The sequence below is a fragment of the Argopecten irradians genome, chromosome 5 (genome assembly GCF_041381155.1).
Source record: "Argopecten irradians isolate NY chromosome 5, Ai_NY, whole genome shotgun sequence".
In the NCBI taxonomy this organism is placed as follows: domain Eukaryota; kingdom Metazoa; phylum Mollusca; class Bivalvia; order Pectinida; family Pectinidae; genus Argopecten; species Argopecten irradians.
Window position 1 is genome coordinate 40,067,399 of NC_091138.1, and position 25,282 is coordinate 40,092,680.

General features: G+C 34.1%; 1 protein-coding gene across 10 annotated transcripts in view; it reads right to left on the bottom strand.

Moving 5' to 3' along the window:
* The window catches only part of LOC138323840 (RNA binding protein fox-1 homolog 3-like), a 99,993-nt gene extending 75,956 nt beyond the window's left edge, over positions 1 to 24,037 (bottom strand). For 4 of the 10 annotated variants that reach the window (XM_069268707.1, XM_069268704.1, XM_069268703.1 and 1 more), the window contains exon 1: positions 23,625 to 24,035. In XM_069268707.1, the coding sequence (XP_069124808.1) occupies positions 23,625 to 23,816 (192 nt within the window). In that variant the 5' untranslated portion in view covers positions 23,817 to 24,035. Of the gene's footprint in view, positions 1 to 13,389; positions 13,442 to 23,624 lie in introns of all 10 variants that reach the window. The other 6 variants (XM_069268709.1, XM_069268706.1, XM_069268719.1 and 3 more) reach the window with 5 other exon arrangements.
* Positions 24,038 to 25,282: the final 1,245 nt, after the last annotated feature.

Consider the following 25,282-nt stretch of genomic DNA (forward strand, 5'->3'; position numbering starts at 1 on the left):
ACAATTCGGGCATTATTTAGATTTGACAGTAATTTGTTTTCCTATCAATATGAAGATATCTTTAAATGACCAATCATAAATATTTCTGTCATATGTCCAGCCATTTTTTGTTTTACACATACATGCTGGTACATGTGTTGAAAAGCTACACCCATTTATTATTTAATTGTTTTTAGACAAAATGTCAAGTTTATATTGCTACCTTATACAACTCATTAAAATTAATGGTTGTATTCATGCAATGTCATCTAATAGAATACTTAAATGTTACTATAACCATATTTATGTGATCATCCTTCAAACACTATGTTATGTAAAACTACCCATTTTAATAGAGAGTCATTATATTTCTTTAGTCATACATATTGCCTAATTAGAACATGTACCACTGAAACAAATATCTCCGACCAAAACCCCGAGTGGATGTACTTAAGATGACCCTCATGGCTACTTAACACAACCTAGATTCAGGGGGTTATTTCCTTAAATTGTGAGTTTTACCAGTGTCAAGTAAAAGTAGGACTTTGTAACTAATGTAATCCCCAGTCAGGAACCTTTCTACTGAAAATCCGTTTGGATTTGTTTCACATCCTAATACCTGCAACAATCAGGGTCATATAAGGGCACACCAAGTTAGGAATCGATATCTGAGCCCTGAAGGAAAAACACCTTTTTTTTTAATTCCTGACAATAATACCATATTAGGTCTTGAACTCGTCATCCAGGTGTAATGTTGATGGTCGGATACATTAATCATTCAGCAACCACAACACAAATATGACTAGTCATTGATAGAATATCAGGTACCATAACCACATTCAGCCACTGTGGAATAGAGGTGGAAGGCTAGTTGTAGAATGTTAGAATGTTAAATAAATAACAAAAGAAGCTAGGCAAAAATACAAGAATGAATCCCAGGGAGATAATCCTATCACAAGGAGACATAATACGGATGTAAAATAGACATCAGGAAAGATGAAAAAATGGCCGGACATTCCGACCGGCAAGAACTGTGAGTAAGCCGGAATGCCAGACTGAACAAAATTTTGCTGGACCAAACATTAATGTGAATTTTTGAAGTAAACATAATTTCCAGCTATTAAGACTCCAGGCAGCTATTTTCATGATTATCTAATGCAGTTTATATTTTTGCCAGGTTTGACACCTGCATAATACTTCAGACGCCATTTCTATCGACTTCTGGTACTCAATAATTGCCTGAAGGTTGGTCCGGATTGGATGTTAAAAAAGGCAGTCCAAGTCAGTCGGGCCGGCAAATTTTGTGATGTCTGGTACAACAGGGGAGATAATCCTATCACAAGGAGACATAATGAGAGTGTAAAACAGGGGAGATAATCCTATCACAAGGAGACATAATGAGAGTGTAAAACAGAGGAGATAATCCTATCACAAGGAGACATAATAAGGATGTACAACAGGGGAGATAATCCTATTAAAAGGAGACATAATGATGTACAACAGGGGAGATAATCCTACCACAAAGAGACAAAAAATGTACAACAGGGGAGATAATTCTATTACAAAAAGACAAAAGAATGTCAAACAGGGGAGATAATCTTATCACAAGGAGACGCAAGAATGTACAAGGAGACACTATACTATTATACTCTATGCAGATGACAAGCAGCTAGAAGATATCAATATGTTCAAATATTTGTTTTGTTATAAATGATGGGTGCATAGTAATACTTAAAAGGATGAAAGTTAAATATATATTATCTTTATCTTTAATGAGGCAACATTGTAGTGATGGAGCCATTGGATTTGTGACAATGTGGATGGGTTACAACCTATCTTCAACAATTAGGTGATAAAAGGTCTATAATAATTTAATGATTTGTTAATCGTAGACGATAAGATGTGATAGCGTAAACAGGATATGTTTACATCAACATGTGGTCACATGATCAGGATGTATGTACTCAGAATTCTTCACATATGTTTATATCCTACACCTGTTTTATACTCAGAACCCTACATACGTATATCCTACACCTGTTTTATACTCAGACCCCTATATACATATATCATACACTTGTTTTATACTCAGAACCCTACATACATATATCCTACACCTGTTTTATATACTCCGAACCCTACAGACATATATCCTACACCTGTTTTATACTCAGAACCCTACACCTGTTTTTATACATAACATACAGACATATATCCTACACATGTTTTATACTCAGAACCCTACATACATATATCCTACACCTGTTTTATACTACAGAACCTACATACATATACACTGAACCCTACATACATATATACATATATCCTACTACACCTGTTTTATACTCAGATAACCCTACAACATATATCCTACATACATGTTTTATACTCAGAACCCTACATAGACATATACACCATTACATGTGTTTATACTCAGAAACCCTACATACATATATATCCTACATGTTTTTATACTCAGAACCCTTACATATACATATATCCTACACCTGTTTTATACTCAGAACCCTACATAACATATATCCTAGAACCTACATACATTGTTTATATACTCAGAACCCTACATACATATATCCTACACCTGTTTTATACTCAGAACCCTACATACATATATGTTTTATACTCAGAACCCTACATATATATCCTACACTGTTTTATACTCAGAACCCTACATACATATATCCTACACCTGTTTTATACTCAGAAGAATACATATATCCTACACCTGTTTTATACTCAGAATATATCCATACACCTGTTTTATACATACATCCTACCTGTTTTATACTCAGAACCCTACATACATATATCCTACACCTGTTTTATACTCAGAACCCTACATACATATATATCCTACACCTGTTTTTTTCAGAAACCTACATACATTATCCACTCAGAACCCTACATACATATATCCTATATGTTTTATACTCAGAATCCCTATATATACATACAAATATCTACACACTGTTTTATACTCAGAACCCTACATACATATATCCTACACCTGTTTTATACTCAGAACCCTACATACATATATCCTACACATGTTTTATACTCAGAACCCTACATACATATATCCTACACCTGTTTTATACTCAGAACCCTACATACATATATCATACACCTGTTTTATACTCAGAACCCTACATACATATATCCTACACCTGTTTTATACTCAGAACCCTACATACATATATCCTACAACCTGTTTTATACTCAACATACCTACACTGTTTTATACTCAGACCCTATATACATATATCATACACCTGTTTTATACTCAGAACCCTACATACATATATCCTACACACTGTTTTATACTCAGAACCCTACATACATATATCCTACACCTGTTTTATACTCAGAACCCTACATACATTATATCCTACACTGTTTTATACTCAGAACCCTACATACATATATCCTACACCATGTTTTATACTCAGAACCCTACATACATATATCCTACACCTGTTTTATACTCAGAACCCTACATACATACATATATCCTACACTGTTTTATACTCAGAACCCTACATACATATATCCTACACCTGTTTTATACTCAGAACCCTACATACATATATCCTACACCTGTTTTATACTCAGAACCCTACAGACATATATCCCTACACCTGTTTTATACTCAGAACCCTACATACATATATCCTACACCTGTTTTATACTCAGAACCCTACATACATATATCCTACACCTGTTTTATACTCAGAACCCTACATACATATATCCTACACATGTTTTATACTCAGAACCCTACATACATATATCCTACACATGTTTTATACTCAGAACCCTACATACATATATCCTACATGTTTTATACTCAGAACCCTACATACATATATCCTACACCTGTTTTATACTCAGAACCCTACATACATATATCCTACACCTGTTTTATACTCAGAACCCTACATACATATATCCTACACTGTTTTATACTCAGAACCCTACATACATATATCCTACACCTGTTTTTATACTCAGAACCCTACATATACATATATCCTACACCTGTTTTATACTCAGAACCCTACATACATATATCCTACACCTGTTTTATACTCAGAACCCTACATACATATATCCTACACCTGTTTTATACTCAGAACCCTACATACATATATCCTACACCTGTTTTATACTCAGAACCCTACATACATATATCCTACACCTGTTTTATACTCAGAACCCTACATACATATATCCTACACCTGTTTTATACTCAGAAACCCTACATACATATATCCTACACCTGTTTTATACTCAGAACCCTACATACATATATCCTACACCTGTTTTATACTCAGAACCCTACATACATATATCCTACACCTGTTTTATACTCAGAACCCTACATACATATATCCTACACCTGTTTTATACTCAGAACCCTACATACATATATCCTACACCTGTTTTATACTCAACCCTACATATATCCTACACCTGTTTTATACTCAGAACCCTACATACATATATCCTACACCTGTTTTATACTCAGAACCCTACATACATATATCCTACACCTGTTTTATACTCAGAACCCTACATACATATATCCTACACTGTTTTATACTCAGAACCTACATACATATATCCTACACCTGTTTTATACTCAGAAACCTACATACATATATCCTACACTGTTTTATACTCAGAACCCTACATACATATATCCTACACCTGTTTTATACTCAGAACCCTACATACATATATCCTACACCTGTTTTATACTCAGAACCCTACATACATATATCCTACACCTGTTTTATACTCAGAACCCTACATACATATATCCTACACATGTTTTATACTCAGAACCCTACATACATATATCCTACACCTGTTTTATACTCAGAACCCTACATACATATATCCTACACCTGTTTTATACTCAGAACCTATACATATATCCTACACCTGTTTTATACTCAGAACCCTACATACATATATCCTACACCTGTTTTATACTCAGAACCCTACATACATATATCCTACACCTGTTTTATACTCAGAACCCTACATACATATATCCTACACCTGTTTTTATACTCAGAACCCTACATACATATATCCTACACCTGTTTTATTCAGAACCCTACATACATATATCCCTGTTTATATCAGAACCCTACATACATATATCCTACACCTGTTTTATACTCAGAACCCTACATACATATATCCTACACCTGTTTTATACTCAGAACCCTACATACATATATCCTACACCTGTTTTATACTCAGAACCCTACATACATATATCCTACACCTGTTTTATACTCAGAACCCTACATACATATATCCTACACCTGTTTTATACTCAGAACCCTACATACATATATCCTACACCTGTTTTATACTCAGAACCCTACATACATATATCCTACACCTGTTTTATACTCAGAACCCTACATACATATATCCTACACCTGTTTTATACTCAGAAACCCTACATACATATATCCTACACCTGTTTTATACTCAGAACCCTACATACATATATCCTACACCTGTTTTATACTCAGAACCCTACATACATATATCCTACACCTGTTTTATACTCAGAACCCTACATACATATATCCTACACCTGTTTTTTATACTCAGAACCCTACATACATATATCCTACACCTGTTTTATACTCAGAACCCTACATACATATATCCTACACCTGTTTTATACTCAGAACCCTACATACATATATCCTACACCTGTTTTATACTCAGAACCCTACATACATATATCCTACACCTGTTTTATACTCAGAACCCTACATACATATATCCTACACCTGTTTTATACTCAGAACCCTACATACATATATCCTACACCTGTTTTATACTCAGAACCCTACATACATATATCCTACACCTGTTTTATACTCAGAACCCTACATACATATATCCTACACCTGTTTTATACTCAGAACCCTACATACATATATCCTACACCTGTTTTATACTCAGAACCCTACATACATATATCCTACACCTGTTTTATACTCAGAACCCTACATACATATATCCTACACCTGTTTTATACTCAGAACCCTACATACATATATCCTACACCTGTTTTATACTCAGAACCCTACATACATATATCCTACACCTGTTTTATACTCAGAACCCTACATACATATATCCTACACCTGTTTTATACTCAGAACCCTACATACATATATCCTACACCTGTTTTATACTCAGAACCCTACATACATATATCCTACACATGTTTTATACTCAGAACCCTACATACATATATCCTACACCTGTTTTATACTCAGAACCCTACATACATATATCCTACACCTGTTTTATACTCAGAACCCTACATACATATATCCTACACTGTTTTATACTCAGAACCCTACATACATATATCCTACACATGTTTTATACTCAGAACCCTACATACATATATCCTACACCTGTTTTATACTCAGAACCCTACATACATATATCCTACACCTGTTTTATACTCAGAACCCTACATACATATATATCCTACACCTGTTTTATACTCAGAACCCTACATACATATATCCTACACCTGTTTTATACTCAGAACCCTACATACATATATCCTACACCTGTTTTATACTCAGAACCCTACATACATATATCCTACACCTGTTTTATACTCAGAACCCTACATACATATATCCTACACCTGTTTTATACTCAGAACCCTACATACATATATCCTACACCTGTTTTATACTCAGAACCCTACATACATATATCCTACACCTGTTTTATACTCAGAACCCTACATACATATATCCTACACATGTTTTATACTCAGAACCCTACATACATATATCCTACACCTGTTTTATACTCAGAACCCTACATACATATATCCTACACCTGTTTTATACTCAGAACCCTACATACATATATCCTACACCTGTTTTATACTCAGAACCCTACATACATATATCCTACACCTGTTTTATACTCAGAACCCTACATACATATATCCTACACATGTTTTATACTCAGAACCCTACATACATATATCCTACACCTGTTTTATACTCAGAACCCTACATACATATATCCTACACCTGTTTTATACTCAGAACCCTACATACATATATCCTACACCTGTTTTATACTCAGAACCCTACATACATATATCCTACACCTGTTTTATACTCAGAACCCTACATACATATATCCTACACCTGTTTTATACTCAGAACCCTACATACATATATCCTACACCTGTTTTATACTCAGAACCCTACATACATATATCCTACACCTGTTTTATACTCAGAACCCTACATACATATATCCTACACATGTTTTATACTCAGAACCCTACATACATATATCCTACACCTGTTTTATACTCAGAACCCTACATACATATATCCTACACATGTTTTATACTCAGAACCCTACATACATATATCCTACACCTGTTTTATACTCAGAACCCTACATACATATATCCTACACATGTTTTATACTCAGAACCCTACATACATATATCCTACACCTGTTTTATACTCAGAACCCTACATACATATATCCTACAATATGTTTTATACTCAGAACCCTACATACATATATCCTACACCTGTTTTATACTCAGAACCCTACATACATATATCCTACACCTGTTTTATACTCAGAACCCTACATACATATATCCTACACATGTTTTATACTCAGAACCCTACATACATATATCCTACACCTGTTTTATACTCAGAACCCTACATACATATATCCTACACCTGTTTTATACTCAGAACCCTACATACATATATCCTACACATGTTTTATACTCAGAACCCTACATACATATATCCTACACCTGTTTTATACTCAGAACCCTACATACATATATCCTACACCTGTTTTATACTCAGAACCCTACATACATATATCCTACACATGTTTTATACTCAGAACCCTACATACATATATCCTACACCTGTTTTATACTCAGAACCCTACATACATATATCCTACACCTGTTTTATACTCAGAACCCTACATACATATATCCTACACCTGTTTTATACTCAGAACCCTACATACATATATCCTACACCTGTTTTATACTCAGAACCCTACATACATATATCCTACACCTGTTTTATACTCAGAACCCTACATACATATATCCTACACCTGTTTTATACTCAGAACCCTACATACATATATCCTACACCTGTTTTATACTCAGAACCCTACATACATATATCCTACATGTTTTATACTCAGAACCCTACATACATACATATATCCTACACTGTTTTATCCTAAACTATCCTAAGTTTTATACTCAGAACCCTACATACATATATCCTACACCTGTTTTATACTCAGAACCCTACATACATATATCCTACACATGTTTTATACTCAGAACCCTACATACATATATCCTCCTACACCTGTTTTATACTCAGAACCCTACATACATATATCCTACATGTTCTATACTCAGAACCCTACAGACATATATCCTACACCTGTTGCTGTACACCAGTTACTCTCTATTGACCAGGTACTATCCAGTAATCAGCCAATCACATTTATACCCCTCACCTATTGCAGTAATAATATCGTCCTGTCAAGGTTTTATAGCATACTGATGATAGTAAGTTTGACAGCTGGTTAAAATGTCTAAAATGGATAGAAATTGCTTTTAATGTGTCTTTTGACAATTAAATTTCAATTTGTATAGATTAAAAAACAGGTGAATAAGTTGTTTTTTTATATTTTATTTTTTTATTGATATCTCTTTCTATGAAGCATTATTTTGGCCATACTACCAGGTATATGTAGCTACTGGACCAGCAAAATTTAAAATCAAAAAGAAATTTTGAACAATGAAGTCATTGATTTTTCAGTCTTTTGCCATCTTTGGAGTCGTCTGCCCTTACCTGAACTTTAGACAACATCAAAACAATCCCTAATGTTCGTTTACACAAATGAGGATCAGTAATTAGTTGAAATTAAATCAGTTTAAATTTCAGTCCTGTCCTCAATAGTTGAAATGTCTATCAATATAGAGTAAAAAAATCAATGAAACTCCACCAAAAGCTTGGTTTATTACATTATCGTGGGAGAATTCCGAAGGGAAGCCTCTGTCCTCAGTGAAATGGTATGGAGTAGTGTTTAGGGCCGACTTTGGATGGGTGAGGGTGATTTTGATTACATTTTAGCGGTAATGGACTAGCAAACCATCAGCTAATACCCAGAGTACTAAAGTACTGAAATATGCAGCAGGCTAATCTCATTGTAGGTATACAATGCTTGTTGTGTCTTGCCAGCTCTACCGAAGACTACCGTTGGAAGTTCACTTAATGTGAGGCTGAAGATAATCCAGCCGTATAAAAACACTAAACTGTCCGATAATACAACAGGAATAATTGAAACTAAGGTAAAATATGTTCTTATGAGTCGTATCGGTAGTCTAGTAATCATAAAAGGTTATAATGTCCTGTACATAACAATGGGCAGTAGATCAAATTTGTCACGTCTACAAGACAAATGGTGAAGTCTGATCTCGCCGACCACTATCCAATTGCTTGTTCTGTTCAGTGAGACTGTGGTTACGAACCACCATCTGTAATATAATCGCAATGAGCTACCGACAAATAAAGGTAGAAATGGCCATGAATAATAGATCTACACATTCAGAAATGCGATCTAAATCCCTAAGGATTCCAGCGTTGTCGTCCTGGCTACCGTCAAATGTTGGGAATCGTAAAGCAAAGCCATACAATAGTACAATATGAAAATGGTACTAAACGTAAACAATCGTGTTTAAATGTTCGGGGCTGGGAATGGGAACTTTTTTCCCCTCATTGATATTTTCTATACTTATCATTGGCAGGTTAAGTCTGAGAGGAAGATTGGGGTTTAATTTGTAATGCATATAAAATGTTTAACCGAAGCTCTGAATGAATTGATTTAATATCAGGCACCAATAGATCAGGATTGTATTGTTTCCATTGTAAGATGAGACAAATTCAAAGTTGCATGTCTTAGCCACTTCAACATGACTTCTACAGGACTATCAGACTTCCACGGGACAATAGGGTCGCGTAAGATGAAACCTTTGTCTGTTATGGCATTAATTAGACTATAAATCGACACAGGCGGGTGAGCATGTGCCATCTGTGTTTTAAATTCCTAGTGTGCACATATCACAGGTGTATACCTAACCTCGACTGTTAATTTAGTTTTTACCTACTGAGCCATCAAATCTAATTATTTTGTTTCCAATTATATTGGAAAAACTATAGATTTGACCGGTATTGAATTCCCATAAAATCCACTCTAACTGTTTAAAGCTAAATGTCTTCATGTTTGTATAATGAACATATTACATACATGTACAGACAGACTTTAATTTTTTCACTTTGTTTAGGATAAAAATATTTTTCAGTAACAACATTTTATGTTTTCTTAAAGTGAACAGTCGGGCAAGGATGGCTAAAGTCGGTAAAAATGGTGTGAATGTATCCAGTATAATTTCTTATGAAATAGAAAAATAAAATCTCTCGCAAAAATCTGTTTGCGTACGAAGAAATTAATTTAGAGTATGGGAATCCTAAAACGTCCTCCCGGCTCACTATGTCCGTGGTTACATTTACACGCAGCCTCGCTTTCAATGCTTTCAATTTTCCTTTACTTTAATGGTCAGAACTGGGAAACGTAAGCAGAACTTGGCCGTCGTATTAATATGTGAGAACTTTTGGAAGGCCAATGAACGCATTTAGACTGGTTTTCTTTGCCCGACTATTCACTTTAAATATTTGCCATGCGACATACCAGAATTTTTTTAAAATACATCAAAAATGTAATGGTGGTGCACTAACAGTTGATCTGGTTTGCAACATTTAAATATTAACATAATTATTCTGCGACAAATCAATGTTTCACTTAACACTGAACATGATATTCTTTATAAAAGCAGCGTTCTGAAAAATAAAAGTAATTATGCATGTCCTTATGATGAATGTACACAAGAAATTAAATCCTGTTTTTCTGTATCTATTGAACATAGGTACAACCTAGCACAACCTAAACCTGATTTATCATCACTTATGTACAAACACAGTTTTATAATTGTCATTATATAATGAGATGTTTTTTCATAGCACAACAAACTAACATATTCCTGACAAATATATGTTGACTTATGAAGCTGAAGAAATTCAAACGATTCGTTACATAATGTTACCAAATCACATGAATATCATTAATCCTATTAAAGTTATCATATACTAAAACAATTTCCATTTCCATAATCTTCAGTCCAACAGCAAAATTATAAATAAAATATGTCACAATAAATACATATCAAAAATGATTGAAACAAGAAGCATGCTTCTGAACTCTCGTAAAGTAATAAATGATAAAAATCCAAGCACATGCAGTTAAAACAGTCACTGATCTCCATCCTCTGTTAGACGTTCTACCATTCTACACCTTGTAACATACTCAGGTAATATACCTTGTACAACTAGTGGGAAATAAAATTAGAGAAAGTGCAATACAATTCACATAATCTTTTTATTCTTTTCTATCAAAGTTAAAGATAATATCTACAGTATTGATGTATGATCACTATATTTTATAATTGTCTGTTTTCAAAGCAATCACAAATGCCAAAACTGCATTTTATAGTTTTGGTCTTCTATTCCTCTCGATGTTGTTATCTAAACTAAGAGATAAATATTAATCATGAGAAATTCTATGTAAGCTAGTAATTTATCAAATGAAAGAAACCAAAAAATAGTGTAGCTATTAATATGTTCATCCTTAAATCATAATAATAAGGACAAATAAGAATCACTGATCAAGCAAAAAGTTTTATAAAAGTACTTAATAATTTACACGATAAATACTGTTGTGAAATTAATATTTTGTCAATTAGATTTCAGCTCTTTCTATATATGATAAACAATATTCTGAGTTAATTAGAAATAATTAATTTGGATTTGTTCGTTCATGCAGAGTTGATAAATATGTATATGAAAATCTAGTGCGATTCATTATAGCTCCTAGTTAATACTGGTGTTTGTTAGAAACCCAAGCATGCATGTGACAATAAAATATAACCTACACGGAAAGTTACTGCTGAGCAAAAAAAAAATCAATTAAAAAATTCATTGATACAGTTTTATCATGAGAAATTAAAACATAAATTTGATTTATATTGTCACACAGAATGGACAAAGGCTGAAACTCTGTGCATTTCCCCATGGAGATAAAAACAACAATTAATGGACCAGTGTGAGCCGATTCATGGCATCCTTTCCTATATTTGGATATAAAACAACTTTCCTTCGTGTCATAAAAATGATATCACAAAGGTAGTATACGTCCCTCCCAATCAGTCCTACGTCGATAATCAAAGAATTTTACTGTATTTTATGAAAATCCATATTCTCTTCAAATAAGTACCTTGCTACACCATCTACATAACAAGGCTATTCTACCTACAAGACTCTATCTATGTCTACTATATTTGCCATGATAAGCGCCCCTCACCCAGTAAGCACCCTTCAATCCCCTATTCTGGAGAAGAAGTTTAAGTTATGTAAACCCCCCCCCCTCCCCAAGCCATGGATTTAACAATTTCTTGGCATTGTATCCCATATACCAAGAACTTGCCAGTCTTTCCCATGTGAATCACAGCGTAATAATGCATCTCAATATCCCGGATGTATGTTTACTGTGACAGATAAACCTGCCATGAGTACAGGAAAAATTAAAATATGGCTGACTTTTCTGGGTTTTTGTTCCACAACTTACATTTTGATTCCCTAGTAAGCGCCCCTACTTTGATATAATTTTTAAGCACCCTGGGAACAAATTACGGTGACTACGGTATACCACCTATATGACTCTTAAGGCTAAGGATTGTACTTTACTCAATCTTACAGGACCCCATATAAAGGTTCCCCCAATACAAATTTAAACGTTTCCAATTTTTTTTTTTTTTTGCTTTAAGTCTAAATTTATAAATTAAAGCTTTTATTATTGCAAAAGAAGCTTAAAAGACCTAGAAATCTATATTTTCTTTATTCATTGATTTTTAGAATGTTACAGGACTTAAGAATATTTTTACTGCAGTACTGTATATGATTACACCATCTGTTGATTTCTACACTGATATATTCAAATGTATTTCAAACTGAACAATAAATTATTTGTATGCTAAAAAGACTGTGCGTTAATACTATATAATGTTGCTAACACTAGTGTTATACATGGAGACCTGTGAACCAACATTGAGACAGCATGCATGTACCACGGGCCATCAACATAGTTCACAAACGGGCGTAAACACGACTTCACCAAAATGCAGTCTCTTACCTACGATTAAACACATGTGTTCTCATCAACTATGCTGTGAGTACGAACAATCCTGAAAATTTCCACAAAACAACATTAAATGATTTATCTATAAATAAAAACACAAATATTACAAATAGGAACATAAATGAGAAGTGCCAATTAAACTTAAAATGACTACATAATTGTTTTAGAATTGTAAAATTTACATTCTCAACGGTCGCATGAACTATAAAGAAATATTCCGCCTTTGCATATTACAGAGTTAACTCCCTTGTGGGAAGGTATCCATTGTGATGTCATTATTTTGTGAGCACAATTCACGTCATTTTCTCCAGAAAATATGACGTTACGCTTGCAAACACATGATGTCGCAATCAATATCTACCCGCAAGGGCAGATAACTCTGTAATATGCAAACACAGAATAGTAATAATATAGGGGTTTTCGAACAATAAAATGACATGTTATGAGTACAAAGTCCCACCTTCTGGCGACGTAAAAATTTTGGCAGGATATTATGATGTCACAAACAAGTAGGTGGGACTTATATAATAAACAAACATCATTTTACTATCTTGAAACTTTCATATTCATACAACCATACATGCAATTTACGCCATTAGCAGAGTACTTCAAATTGAATATTAATTCATTCACCCCTGAAAAAACATTTGAACCCTTCTAATTCAAAGGCTGGGACAGTCCATTATGAATTTTCAGGGGTGAATGAGTAATAAATCTATTATCCTCAGGTTAGGATGGATTGGTTTGTTTAGTTTTACATCCTATTAACATCCACAGTCATGAAAGGATGTGCCAGATTTAACAGTTGAGGAAAAACCAGAGTACTTGGAGAAAAATATCTGACCAGCAGTCAGTACCTGGCAACTGTGCATACCCCACATGGGATTTGACCTCCCGACCCAGAGTTGGAAGGCTTAATGGGTTAATATGTTGGAACACATCTTAACCACTTTGCCACTGTGGCCCCATATCTATGTCCCTATAATCATCCTAGATTTAAGACTGAAAAACAGACAATTTGTGAAAAAGAACACCAGAAAAACTTATTGTCATAATAATGATAATTCAACCAATAATAATTAACTTCAAATTAGTGTGTGCTTCAATTTGTATTTGTGGCACAGGTCAACAGCAAAATAGGGCTTGAATAATTTGAACAACGGACCCGGGTGGAATGTCTCTGGTCGTCTTAACTAATTAATTAGTATTTCTATGATGAGCTTTACAGATACTTAACTGTAGCAAGGACATACATGTCTTTATTGGGTAAAACATAAAAAGCTCATTTCAAGGTGTCATGTACAAATAAACTGTTCCTCCGGAGGAAACTACTGAAACTGTAGTCCTGTAATTGCTGGTAATGTACCTTTTTTTGTTTAATTATAGAACAATGGGATGGTAGCTTTATAGGTTCTGACAAATGTACCGTTTAGTACTGACTACAAAACGAAGCCAATCTGGTAACAAGGCTAATCAGTATTACATTATACACAATAAGGATAGTTTTAAGGAACAATGGCAAGGTATATTGATAATGTTATTGGACTCGTGTTCTAAATGAAGACATCGCCCAAGGCCAGTATAGAATATTAGGGTCAGATGGGCCATATAATAACTAATTGATTTTTCTAGTTCTAACCATCGGCAACATCTCAAGATATTTACCTGTTTCAATCATAATTCTGACATTCTTCTTATCTAACATCAAAATAAAGGACAAACAATTTCTCCAGAACTTAAAAAGTATACCTGCAATGAGCTACAAATTGGAAGAATCTTATACTGACAATACAGAGAGAAACCTATATAGAGAGACCACAGATTACATATGACTGCGCTCTCTAGTAACAAACCAGTCAACCAAAAATTTTCTTCTTTTTTTTTTTATTTTATTTTTACATTCTTATAACAGCCAGTGTCATTTATTTAAGGATGTGCCAGGTTTGATAGTGAAGGAAAGCTGGAGTACACAGAGAAAAATCACAAACCAGCGGTCAGTACATGGCAACCAAGGGATTCAAACACGGAGCCCAGACGTAGGCTAGTGGTAATATGTCGCGACCCTATCTTCTATGTCGCGACCCTATCTTCTACACCTAACAAAACTTATTTTGGAAGGGCTACACGGTTACCAAGGTTTTGACGCTAATAATGTTTGTATGACCTCCGTTTCAAAATACAATGAAACCAAAATACGATGAAACCACTCTTGTCTATGTGTCTCCAAGTAAACTACAAGAACATTAACTCAGTGGTCTATTTATCAGACATGAAACCATCATCAACATGCAGATTTATAAAAGTAAACAAATTTGAGTCTGTAGGATCACGAAGTAATGAAATCAATTGATTCGCACTATCAAGATCACTGATAATACATTGTTTATACCTAGTTATACTGTCTGTACGTGTACATTTAGTGCACATTTTTATCTAATTTTTTTTCCAGACATGACCTATATAGAACATCAAATGTCAAAACAGACACCGACAGATTGATATCACAAACAATACCTACCAACTCTCCCATGTCCACCTGCCTATGTTTTTTTTCTATCAAACATCATTTTAAATGTCACTACTGCTTCCAATAACACTACATTTTTTATCCAGTTGCTAATTATATTATGATATTTTACGGAATACCATACTTCATATTGGTTACCTGTGCTCACTCTATGGATAGCATTTTGGGCATTTTGCTAATGGAAGACACTAATTGCTAAAATAAAAATAATCGTTTTAGCATTTATTGCTAAGCCTTTTTGTTTTGCTGAATAAGAAAATGAATTTGTAATTTCATTTCTTTTTTCATTCTAAATACCTGAGCTATCAAATCCATATGATTTAAGATGGAATTCAAGTTCCTAAACATTTTTCATTCCAAGTGTTACACTGAAAAAATAATGGCCTGGTTATGGCCTTGAAGAATAGGGAGGAATAAGTGGAACAGTATGAAAATATCATGTTCTTTTACTATTTTCTTAGTTTACTTTCAGCAATTAAAAGCATTGCAAATGTTGCCCTATGCGCTATTGTAGATATCATAATTTTTAAAAAGACAAGTTTCTTTGTTGGGCACTAAGTATGTTCTGCTTAAAAACATTTCTTTTTTGCTAAAGAAAAAAGAAAGGTTTTAGCAACTTTTGCTAAGGCATTTTTTTATCTAGAGTTACCAGAGGTTACATATAGTACTGTATTATTTATCTTGTATTTATCTTCAGTTTTTCACTTTATATATTTCACATATCTAGCTCTAGAGTCAGTCCAGAATGCTGGTCAACTGCAAAAAACCTTTTTTGCACTCTAAATTCTACATGAATTATAACCATCTGTGGAACAATTTAAGCTGAACTGTCGGAATCTACCATCAGATTCAGAATCCCTGGTAGATTCAAGTAACCCAGAGAGAACTTGCAGAACCAGACAAGACCTTGTTAACACCAAACACCACCATCTTGATCTTCTCAAGAATTGGCATTGATCTCTGCTAGAAAGACAGGGTGTCAGGAAATCAAATTAATACAAGATGCACTTTGTGAAAAGGCAAAGAGAACATAGGAACCTTACACAATCAGTCTTTGTGGTCTACAACAGGTCCGGAACCGATCCTTGTTAATAAGATAATATGTGATTACAAATTAACAACTTATGTACATGTCTTGAAGCTCCTAATGTCTCATATCCAGACTAAATGTGATATATATAAAGAACACTGTTTCATAGCCCCTTTTCTATTGAAATTCTATTTGATGTAGATAAAGAACTCTTAAATTTGATAAAAATGATAAACTTTTTAATTTGATGTAAATGAAGAACTCTTTAATTTGAGTAAACGAAGAACTCTCTAATTTGATGTAAACCATGAACTCTTAATATTTGATGTAAACGAAGAACTCTCTTAATTTGATGTAAAATAATGAACTCTTTAATTTGATTAAAAATTTTAATTTGATGTAACCAAGAACTCTTTAATTTGATGTAAACCATGAACTCTTTAAATTTGATGTAAACGAGAACTCTTTAATTTGATGTAAACAAAACTCTTTAATTTGATGTAATCAATGAACTCTTTAATTTGATGTAAAAAACTCTTTAATTTGATGTAAAAAAACTCTTTAATGATGTAAAAAACTCTTTAAATGATGTAAGATTACCTCTTAATTTGATGTAAGCAATTAACTTTAATTTGATGTAAACGATAAACTCTTTAATTTTATGTTAATGAGGAACTTTTTAATTTGATGTAAACAAAAAACTCCTTAATTTGATGTAACTCTTAAATTTCAATTATTGTTGTTTATTGTGTAGCATGATCTTTAACATACTGAAACAGACATGTTGTTGATTACAAAGAGAGTAATTACTCCAGCTGTAGTGACGACACAACAATACCTGTTATCTGTGCTCATCGTTTTCTCCTTAATAGGTTGTCAACCCCAGTCTGCATGATCATAAACTTATTTGTTTCCTTGACATGGCATTTTTTAGATCAGATTTAAATGGATTTCATGTTTTCGTACCATTACAAATTTCATGCGGTCACCATGATAACATCATATAACATTTTACCTGTGTGTCTGCTTACAGGTAGATACACGCAACAGAACAGCCAATTAGTAAAGGCCTGATTTCTATATAATTGCCTATACCATCAAATCAATACCGCCCTCCTTCTTCAGCTAGAAAAGATTAATTGGCTCAAATCATCTTTCATCATGTCCAGAATCGTTCAATCTGAACGCATGTCTCTGGGACAACCTAAGGGTTGGGCGGCTCCAAAGTCGCTTCTGCTCATATCCCAATCTTCCGTACTTTTGAATCATGGGTAATTGCAAGTAATATGAAGTCTACAAATATACACATGGGGGCATGCGAGTGACTTTATGGATTATTGTACTGAGATCAAAACGTTAGAGCTAGACAACACGAAGGAAGATATTGACAATAGGACATCATCTAAATAAATATTAGTTCATAGTAAACATGGTTCTTCTAACCTGTACTTAATGCTTATGAATAAACTATGCTTCTAGGTCACTGAGAACAAAAGGATAGTTCAAAGTCATAAAAGAATAATTGAATGTTCTTAGGAGAATTCATGAACTTCTAACCACACATATATATATATTACATAAGGGGACTCAAGGAACTCCAATATGTACCAAAAGACTTGATAGGCTACTTCTTCCTGCACGAAAAATGGCGTCACTTGGGTAATATTCCTCAAAGGTGGTTAAGGATAGATTGCTTCTTGGAGTTGCTTTGTTCTGGTGAAAAGTCATGTTGATAAGAATAAATTCAATCTCAACATTCAATATATCCCTGGAAGAATATCTGCAAGTTGATATATATGTTCAGCACAGAGAAAGAGTGACAATATACTAAAACTGTCAAAACCAAGGTTTTTTCCTCTCAGGTGCTCAATGTTTCCAGTCAAGTCTAAAAAATTGGTATGATCAAATCTTTAGCAAGGGAAACCTAAATTTCTGTATTTCTAAAGAATACTCGTAAGGAATATTAACAGATTAACAGAGGGTTGATAACAGATGACATTACTGGTTTAGCCAATTAACAAAAAGATATCGGTCAGTATAGGATGGGTGCAAATACTATAATTTAGTAAATAAACATAATGTAACAAAATGGCCCAATACAGGTCTACATATTAGGTGATCTCCCTATATCTGGTCACTATTGATACCAGTATACATACCAGTATACTTAGTGTCAGGGTTTGTATCATGGGTAAATAGGCTTAGAACACTTCCTCCTGTCAGTGGATGTTATTAGTCAGATCTACCAGTCGGACAAAGGTCTTTACAAACATCGGCAACAATGACTGGGGCCCCAACGCAATCAATAACAGACATAATCCATTAAATATTAACTTTTAATTCCCTTCTCTCAACTTTGTACTATCCACACACAAACTACTAATTTGACTGCCCAAATAACATATTCCTATATTCATGTACAGTCATAAATCTTACATTAGGAAAACACAATCTCTTTATACCAGTTTGTCGGAGTTGTATATGTAGGGTCCTACAAACTCCTATATGGTCATTTAATGCTTGTATTATCATGCTATACATGATCTACAATTGACATTTCTCTGCAATATTCAAAAGGCTGGTTGGTAGATTATACTTAATATTCTACAACAGCTACTATCCAGTTGTATACAATATGTTGCACATGGTGCTTGCTTATGTGTTTAGAGAGACTACAATAAGCTGAAAATCTCAAGCTTGCCCATTTTATGGTGATATCACACTGAAACACACTGTTAAAGACATTGAACAGCACACCCAATTTGCTTCCATATAATATACTGACAACAGTCACACCAGTCCTTGCACTGTATTTTACCATCAGTACCAATTTTTAAGACTATGGTGTACTAGTAGTTGGTTCTACAAAGACATAATTTCATAATAATACTATATAGAGGATCTTACATGTGTGGCTATGTGATATGAAATTTAACAAACGAGTTCAATAATTTGTTATGCCAATAGGCGAATGGCATATCAAATTATTTACCGAGTTTTATAAATTTCATATTACATATTCACTAGTGTGAGAATCTATCTATTACATAACTTTTATTAGAAATATAAGTGAAACTTTTTAATTTTGTCTCTTTATAAAATTACTGTAGAAATCAGGCTTAGATGTGATTTTTCCGTCTACTGAGACAATAATGCGACATCTTATCAAGATTATGATGTCAAAACTACCTGTGACGTCACAATAGTGTTATCACAAATGTTTCTTACGATATTTATGACATGGTCGTATCATATTGCTAGTCAGGCCAGTTATGTGATAAATAATGCAATTGCATACCATCTCATTGGATAACAATTGTGATGCAATTACAAAAGACCTCTTTGCTTTGATTTTCTATCAAAGCAAAGAGGTCTTTTGCTATTAAACTATTGTACTAAAAGGACAACAAACCTGTTGGATAAAACAGCACTTAAAGACACCAGCAATCCACCATTGTGAACATATATGTTATGTACAAAATATTCACTTTCTTTTTTGGCAATATCTGTGTCTAAAACATATTTTGGTCCAAATTAAATAATCTTAGCTATGTCTAGAATGGGACAGTCATCTAATTAATCATAAGCAGTGTCCAAAATCCAGCATCTCACTACCACTCGTGAAATTTCATGATTGTAAAAATCGATCATAATATATTTATATCAAGGTAAGGAAATCTTCGTAAGACAATTCTATTGCCAATGTGACACACCAGTGATAATGACATCACCTCCTGGATGAAGCATGTACATCACATGTGTCCATTAGGACACCAGAAAAAAAGTATACCAACATGTACCCAGTATATTGAATCCGAGACATTTTAGTCAGAACTTCTGGATAGGTTTCCTATCCCTTGGGAATGAACTTCTTAAATCCTGCAAAAAGCCCTATGGTCAACACTTTGGCTGGGATACCACAATCAAACCATGGGTTTTTTATGCTAAGCTCCTGGAGATGGGTTTTTCTTTGTTTGATGGGCTTCTATTTAATGGTTTGAACTGTAAATTCTATAAATGAGTCACCGCCATACTTAGTACAACTGATGTGTGAGAAGTAAGAACAGCTACTGAGGTCAAGGTTAAGGCTATATACTGTCAAAATGTCACGGTCAATTGATTAGTTGGTTCTTTGAATCAATTAAAAGTATCTAATTAGGATGATAATGTTTAGCATGGAGGATAAGGCTTCAGACCATTATTCTAAGTTATACATATAATTTTTTGTCGTTTTATTTCATTTTTGAGAAAAATTTTCTCAAAATATTAAAACTGATTACGTACACAGTTGAATGTGTAATTATTTCCCAGGACATGAAATGAAGTTATCTTATGCCGAACATGCAGTGGCTTCCCTAGCCTCTACACATGGCCACTTATTACTCTCTAGGGGGGGGGGGGGGTCTTATTTTCGGTCGAATACGGTATATTTCTACAATCTATAATACACAACAGAAAGTCTCCCGACATTTTTTGCTTGATGCAGGAAGTCCTTGATGTCCTTGCTAATCTTTCTACAACACATTTACAGCGGAAGCTGGTCATAGTTATGGTTATGTCTCTATAAGTAAAGAATAACATGTTTACATAATGAACGCTATAAAGTTATATTCACTTTTCTTCTTTCCTTTATAAGGAGAATGATATTATTTAGCCCTGCAAAATGGTGATAATTATCAAGTAATTATGAGATAAACAATGGCCAATTTAAACAAATGAATGATGAAACATTCTTGAACTTCTATTGCTTTTTCTTGATGACTAAAACACTTTTTGCCGAACATATGATCTAGCAAATATTGATAGTTCAACAAAACTGTTCAAATGAATGTTTTCAGTCCTTCTCAACAACATAAAAACCTGTATAAATTCGGGGGGGGGGGGGGGGGGTTCAGCGTGAATTGGGGCCAATGTTCAGTCCCATTCCCCATTGCAAAAGCCTTTAAATTTTTCCCAATTCAAGCCTTAAATTTCCCAAAATCAAAGTTTCTTGGTTTTGTTGATTATTTTCCCCGAATTCAAAGCCACAGAACCCATTCTGAAAGCAATGAGAAAATGTCCTGAAAATTGTGCACCAGTGTAATTTGCACAGGCACTTTTGGGGTTTGAAAAGGCTAAAAAAATCATGAACCACAAGTGGGTCACAGTGACCTACCTTTTAATCTTTAACCAACAATACATGTACCTATAGTCACTGTGTGCCATATAATGACCTTTGACCTGCATAAAGGTAGAGTTGCAATATGGCTCCATCCCTATCAGAATATTATATGTCATTTGAACCTCATACCTGTGTCATAATGATTTGACAATGTCATCATTAACGAAAGATAGGTTATGCAGGTCAAAGGTCAAGAGAAAGGTCAAAGTGATCACTTTGACCTTTATTTTGACCTTTGACATGCAAAAAAGAGAAAATCTTGTACATTCTCTTTCTTTTCTCCAAATTGTCCTTATTAGACGGTAACTATCCAAATGAACTTATTATTACAGTTCAATTTTCTTTATTATTGAATTCAAAACCATATTTTTCTAGACTCTAGCTGATGCACTGGTCCTTCCTAAGAGGTGTCTGCCAGATTTTTTTTCTAAACATGAAGGATTTACCTGTTGACTGTCCATGTGTTTGAACATTTTTATTGACAGCAGCTTCACAAGTGTTACCAAAGAATAACCTTATTTCAAATAAGTGAACCGAAGGATTATTTTATAAGCATATCATTACAAATGCTGTATGTTGCAAGCATTTTATTTTTTTAAGAGTTCTTTCAGTCAGAACCGGAAACAATTTTATACAAACCAGAAGATGCAGGGCAGCAAGCCAGCATCGTAATAAGTGTCCACGTTATGTGTGTGACATTTTGTATAAAAAATACATGTAACTTGTAGCATAGACCTTAGTAATCAGATTGCAATTGATTTGAACATAGGGGCTTATAGCTAATAGAACTGCTGGAAGTAGATGTCAGTCGAATGGACTTAAGTAGAATCCCATGCAGTCAGCCTATTAACAAAGTACAGGTTTTAGACGAGGGTGAAAAATCAATGGGACATCATTTGTTGATAAAATCCCATCTTTAAACAGGTATAACCTTGAGCATATTTGCTCTAGCCCATCTGTTCTCATGTACACATTGAGCCACCTATAAGCTCAGTTTAAAATTGACATAAATCAGTTCACCTTTGTGCATTTTATTCTCAAAAATTTGTTTTTGAAATATAACACAAATTATTTAGACATTTCATGGTAAGTGAATATTGTGAAATGCCTCATTTAGATCTACAATGTTTTAAAAAAAAACTTTTGCCAATGTTTTTTTTTAAATTTATTCTGTTAAACTTGAAAAAATAACAACAGCGACTAAGCACTGGCTATCAGATTTATCACAAGAGTTTGTGAACAAAACAAAATCTGCACACCAGTTTACTGTTACAGGTAAAATACATGCCTTTTGTACAGGCAGGTCAGAGAATGATTTGACGCAACATGGTAAATAATCCAGAAAAAATAAGAGAATCATGTGTAAACAAAAAAACTGTAAATATTGCTGTATAAAATGAAACGTTTGAGATAAATGAACAACTGTTTACATTAGAAACAGAAGACGTTTAGCCCAGTACACACGATAAGGGATGACATGTTTCACGGGTCAATCGGCACAGAAAACTTACCTCTCGACTACCTTCATTTTCTTTGTTCTCCTCGAATCTATCTCGACAGCCGTTTAAAATAGTCTGTGTCATAGCAGGCTCCATTTTTGAGTGAAAGTCACGTCTATAGTCAGTTATGAACATTTTTACTGAGCTGTCATCCGGTTTCATAGACAGTCCATTCTCGGAAACTTGTGTGGCGATTTCCGCCATGTTGCTTGAATGCTTGAATCACGCTTTATTCAAAGCGGCCCGAGTTGACACTCGTAGTAACTGGAGCTTCACTGTGTAAACTAAAGCGCATTTACGATAGAGCTCATAGTATATAAGACCTTATTTCCGGCTGACATCCGATGTAAACGTTTGAAATTCACTTGCTTGATAGACGCTTCAGCATCCAATCCTCCCGTTTAGGTTGTGAACTGTGAAACAAACCCCGGATGTCATCTGCTTGTTGCATATTGTTTCTGATACACCGATCGCAATGCCACCTTTCGGTGATGAAGTAACTTAATTACAGATTGATAAAAATCGATTCAGTTTATGGATTTTTCCGCTTCGTTCTTTCTCGTCAGGTGAATGGTGGATTATTTTTCTCCGTGGGGCACCAAGGAGTGATTGAATTAGCTCATGATGGATTTTTACTTTTCAGCCTGAAATAGATTTCGTGTAGAAATAGATCTAACTATCGAACAATGGATTGAACCCCACGTCAATTATCACACTCGGCTTTTTTTCTATTTACTTTTCCGAATCAAATTCCGCGTTCGTGTGACCTTAGTTGTATAGGTGTTAAGTTCAACTTTTAAAGTCACAGAGGATCAAATACATATATGTAAATAGGCAATTAAAATGGCAGTACTTTTACAAGTATATTTCATGTGAATGGTGGCGCGGATCTATCAATTAAACATTAATTAAACTCTTTATTGGATAGAGTTTTAATGGTCTCCTAATGTTTGTGCCCAGTATGGAGTAAATGCTACAAATAGATTCATAATTTTAAACCATGTCACAGAGCCATGAAAAAATAGGTATGGCCAAGTGACATATACGTACATGTATGTATGTACCAAGGACATGTATCATATAGACTGTCCCTTGATTAAAAAAACACGCTAGCAAAATGTTATAAAATAAGGATAAAAAAAATAAAAGAAAGACTGGAAAGGGGAATTATATTTACTACATGTCCCTGATTTTCGAATGCACGTGCGCGCGTGATGCAACATTTACAAAGTATTGCCATAAGTACTATTTGGACAGTATGGCGCGAATAAATTGGCCGTAATTAATTCTGAATTTCAATAGTTTAAAGTGTACCTCGAAAGAAACTTCCAAAATCTGTCGATCTAGTTTTTATCTAAATTCGCAAAACTCGGATTTTTTTCTCTGTAGTTTTCTCGGTCACACACGAATTTCCTATAATTTAACGCAAAAAGGATTCATATACAAATGTAGTTCCTATCCGTTAAGCAGTAACCCAGAAACTTTCAACATAGCACACTTTCCCATCATAAATCGTGGAACGTCATATTAACAGCCGGAGCCAAAAGAGGTTGTTTCATTGGTGATAAATATTTGGAGTACGAGATGAAAAGCCATCGACCTACTGTCAGTACCTTGCAAATGCAAACGTGGCTTTCTAACCCCTACGCAGAATACTAGAATTATGTTCA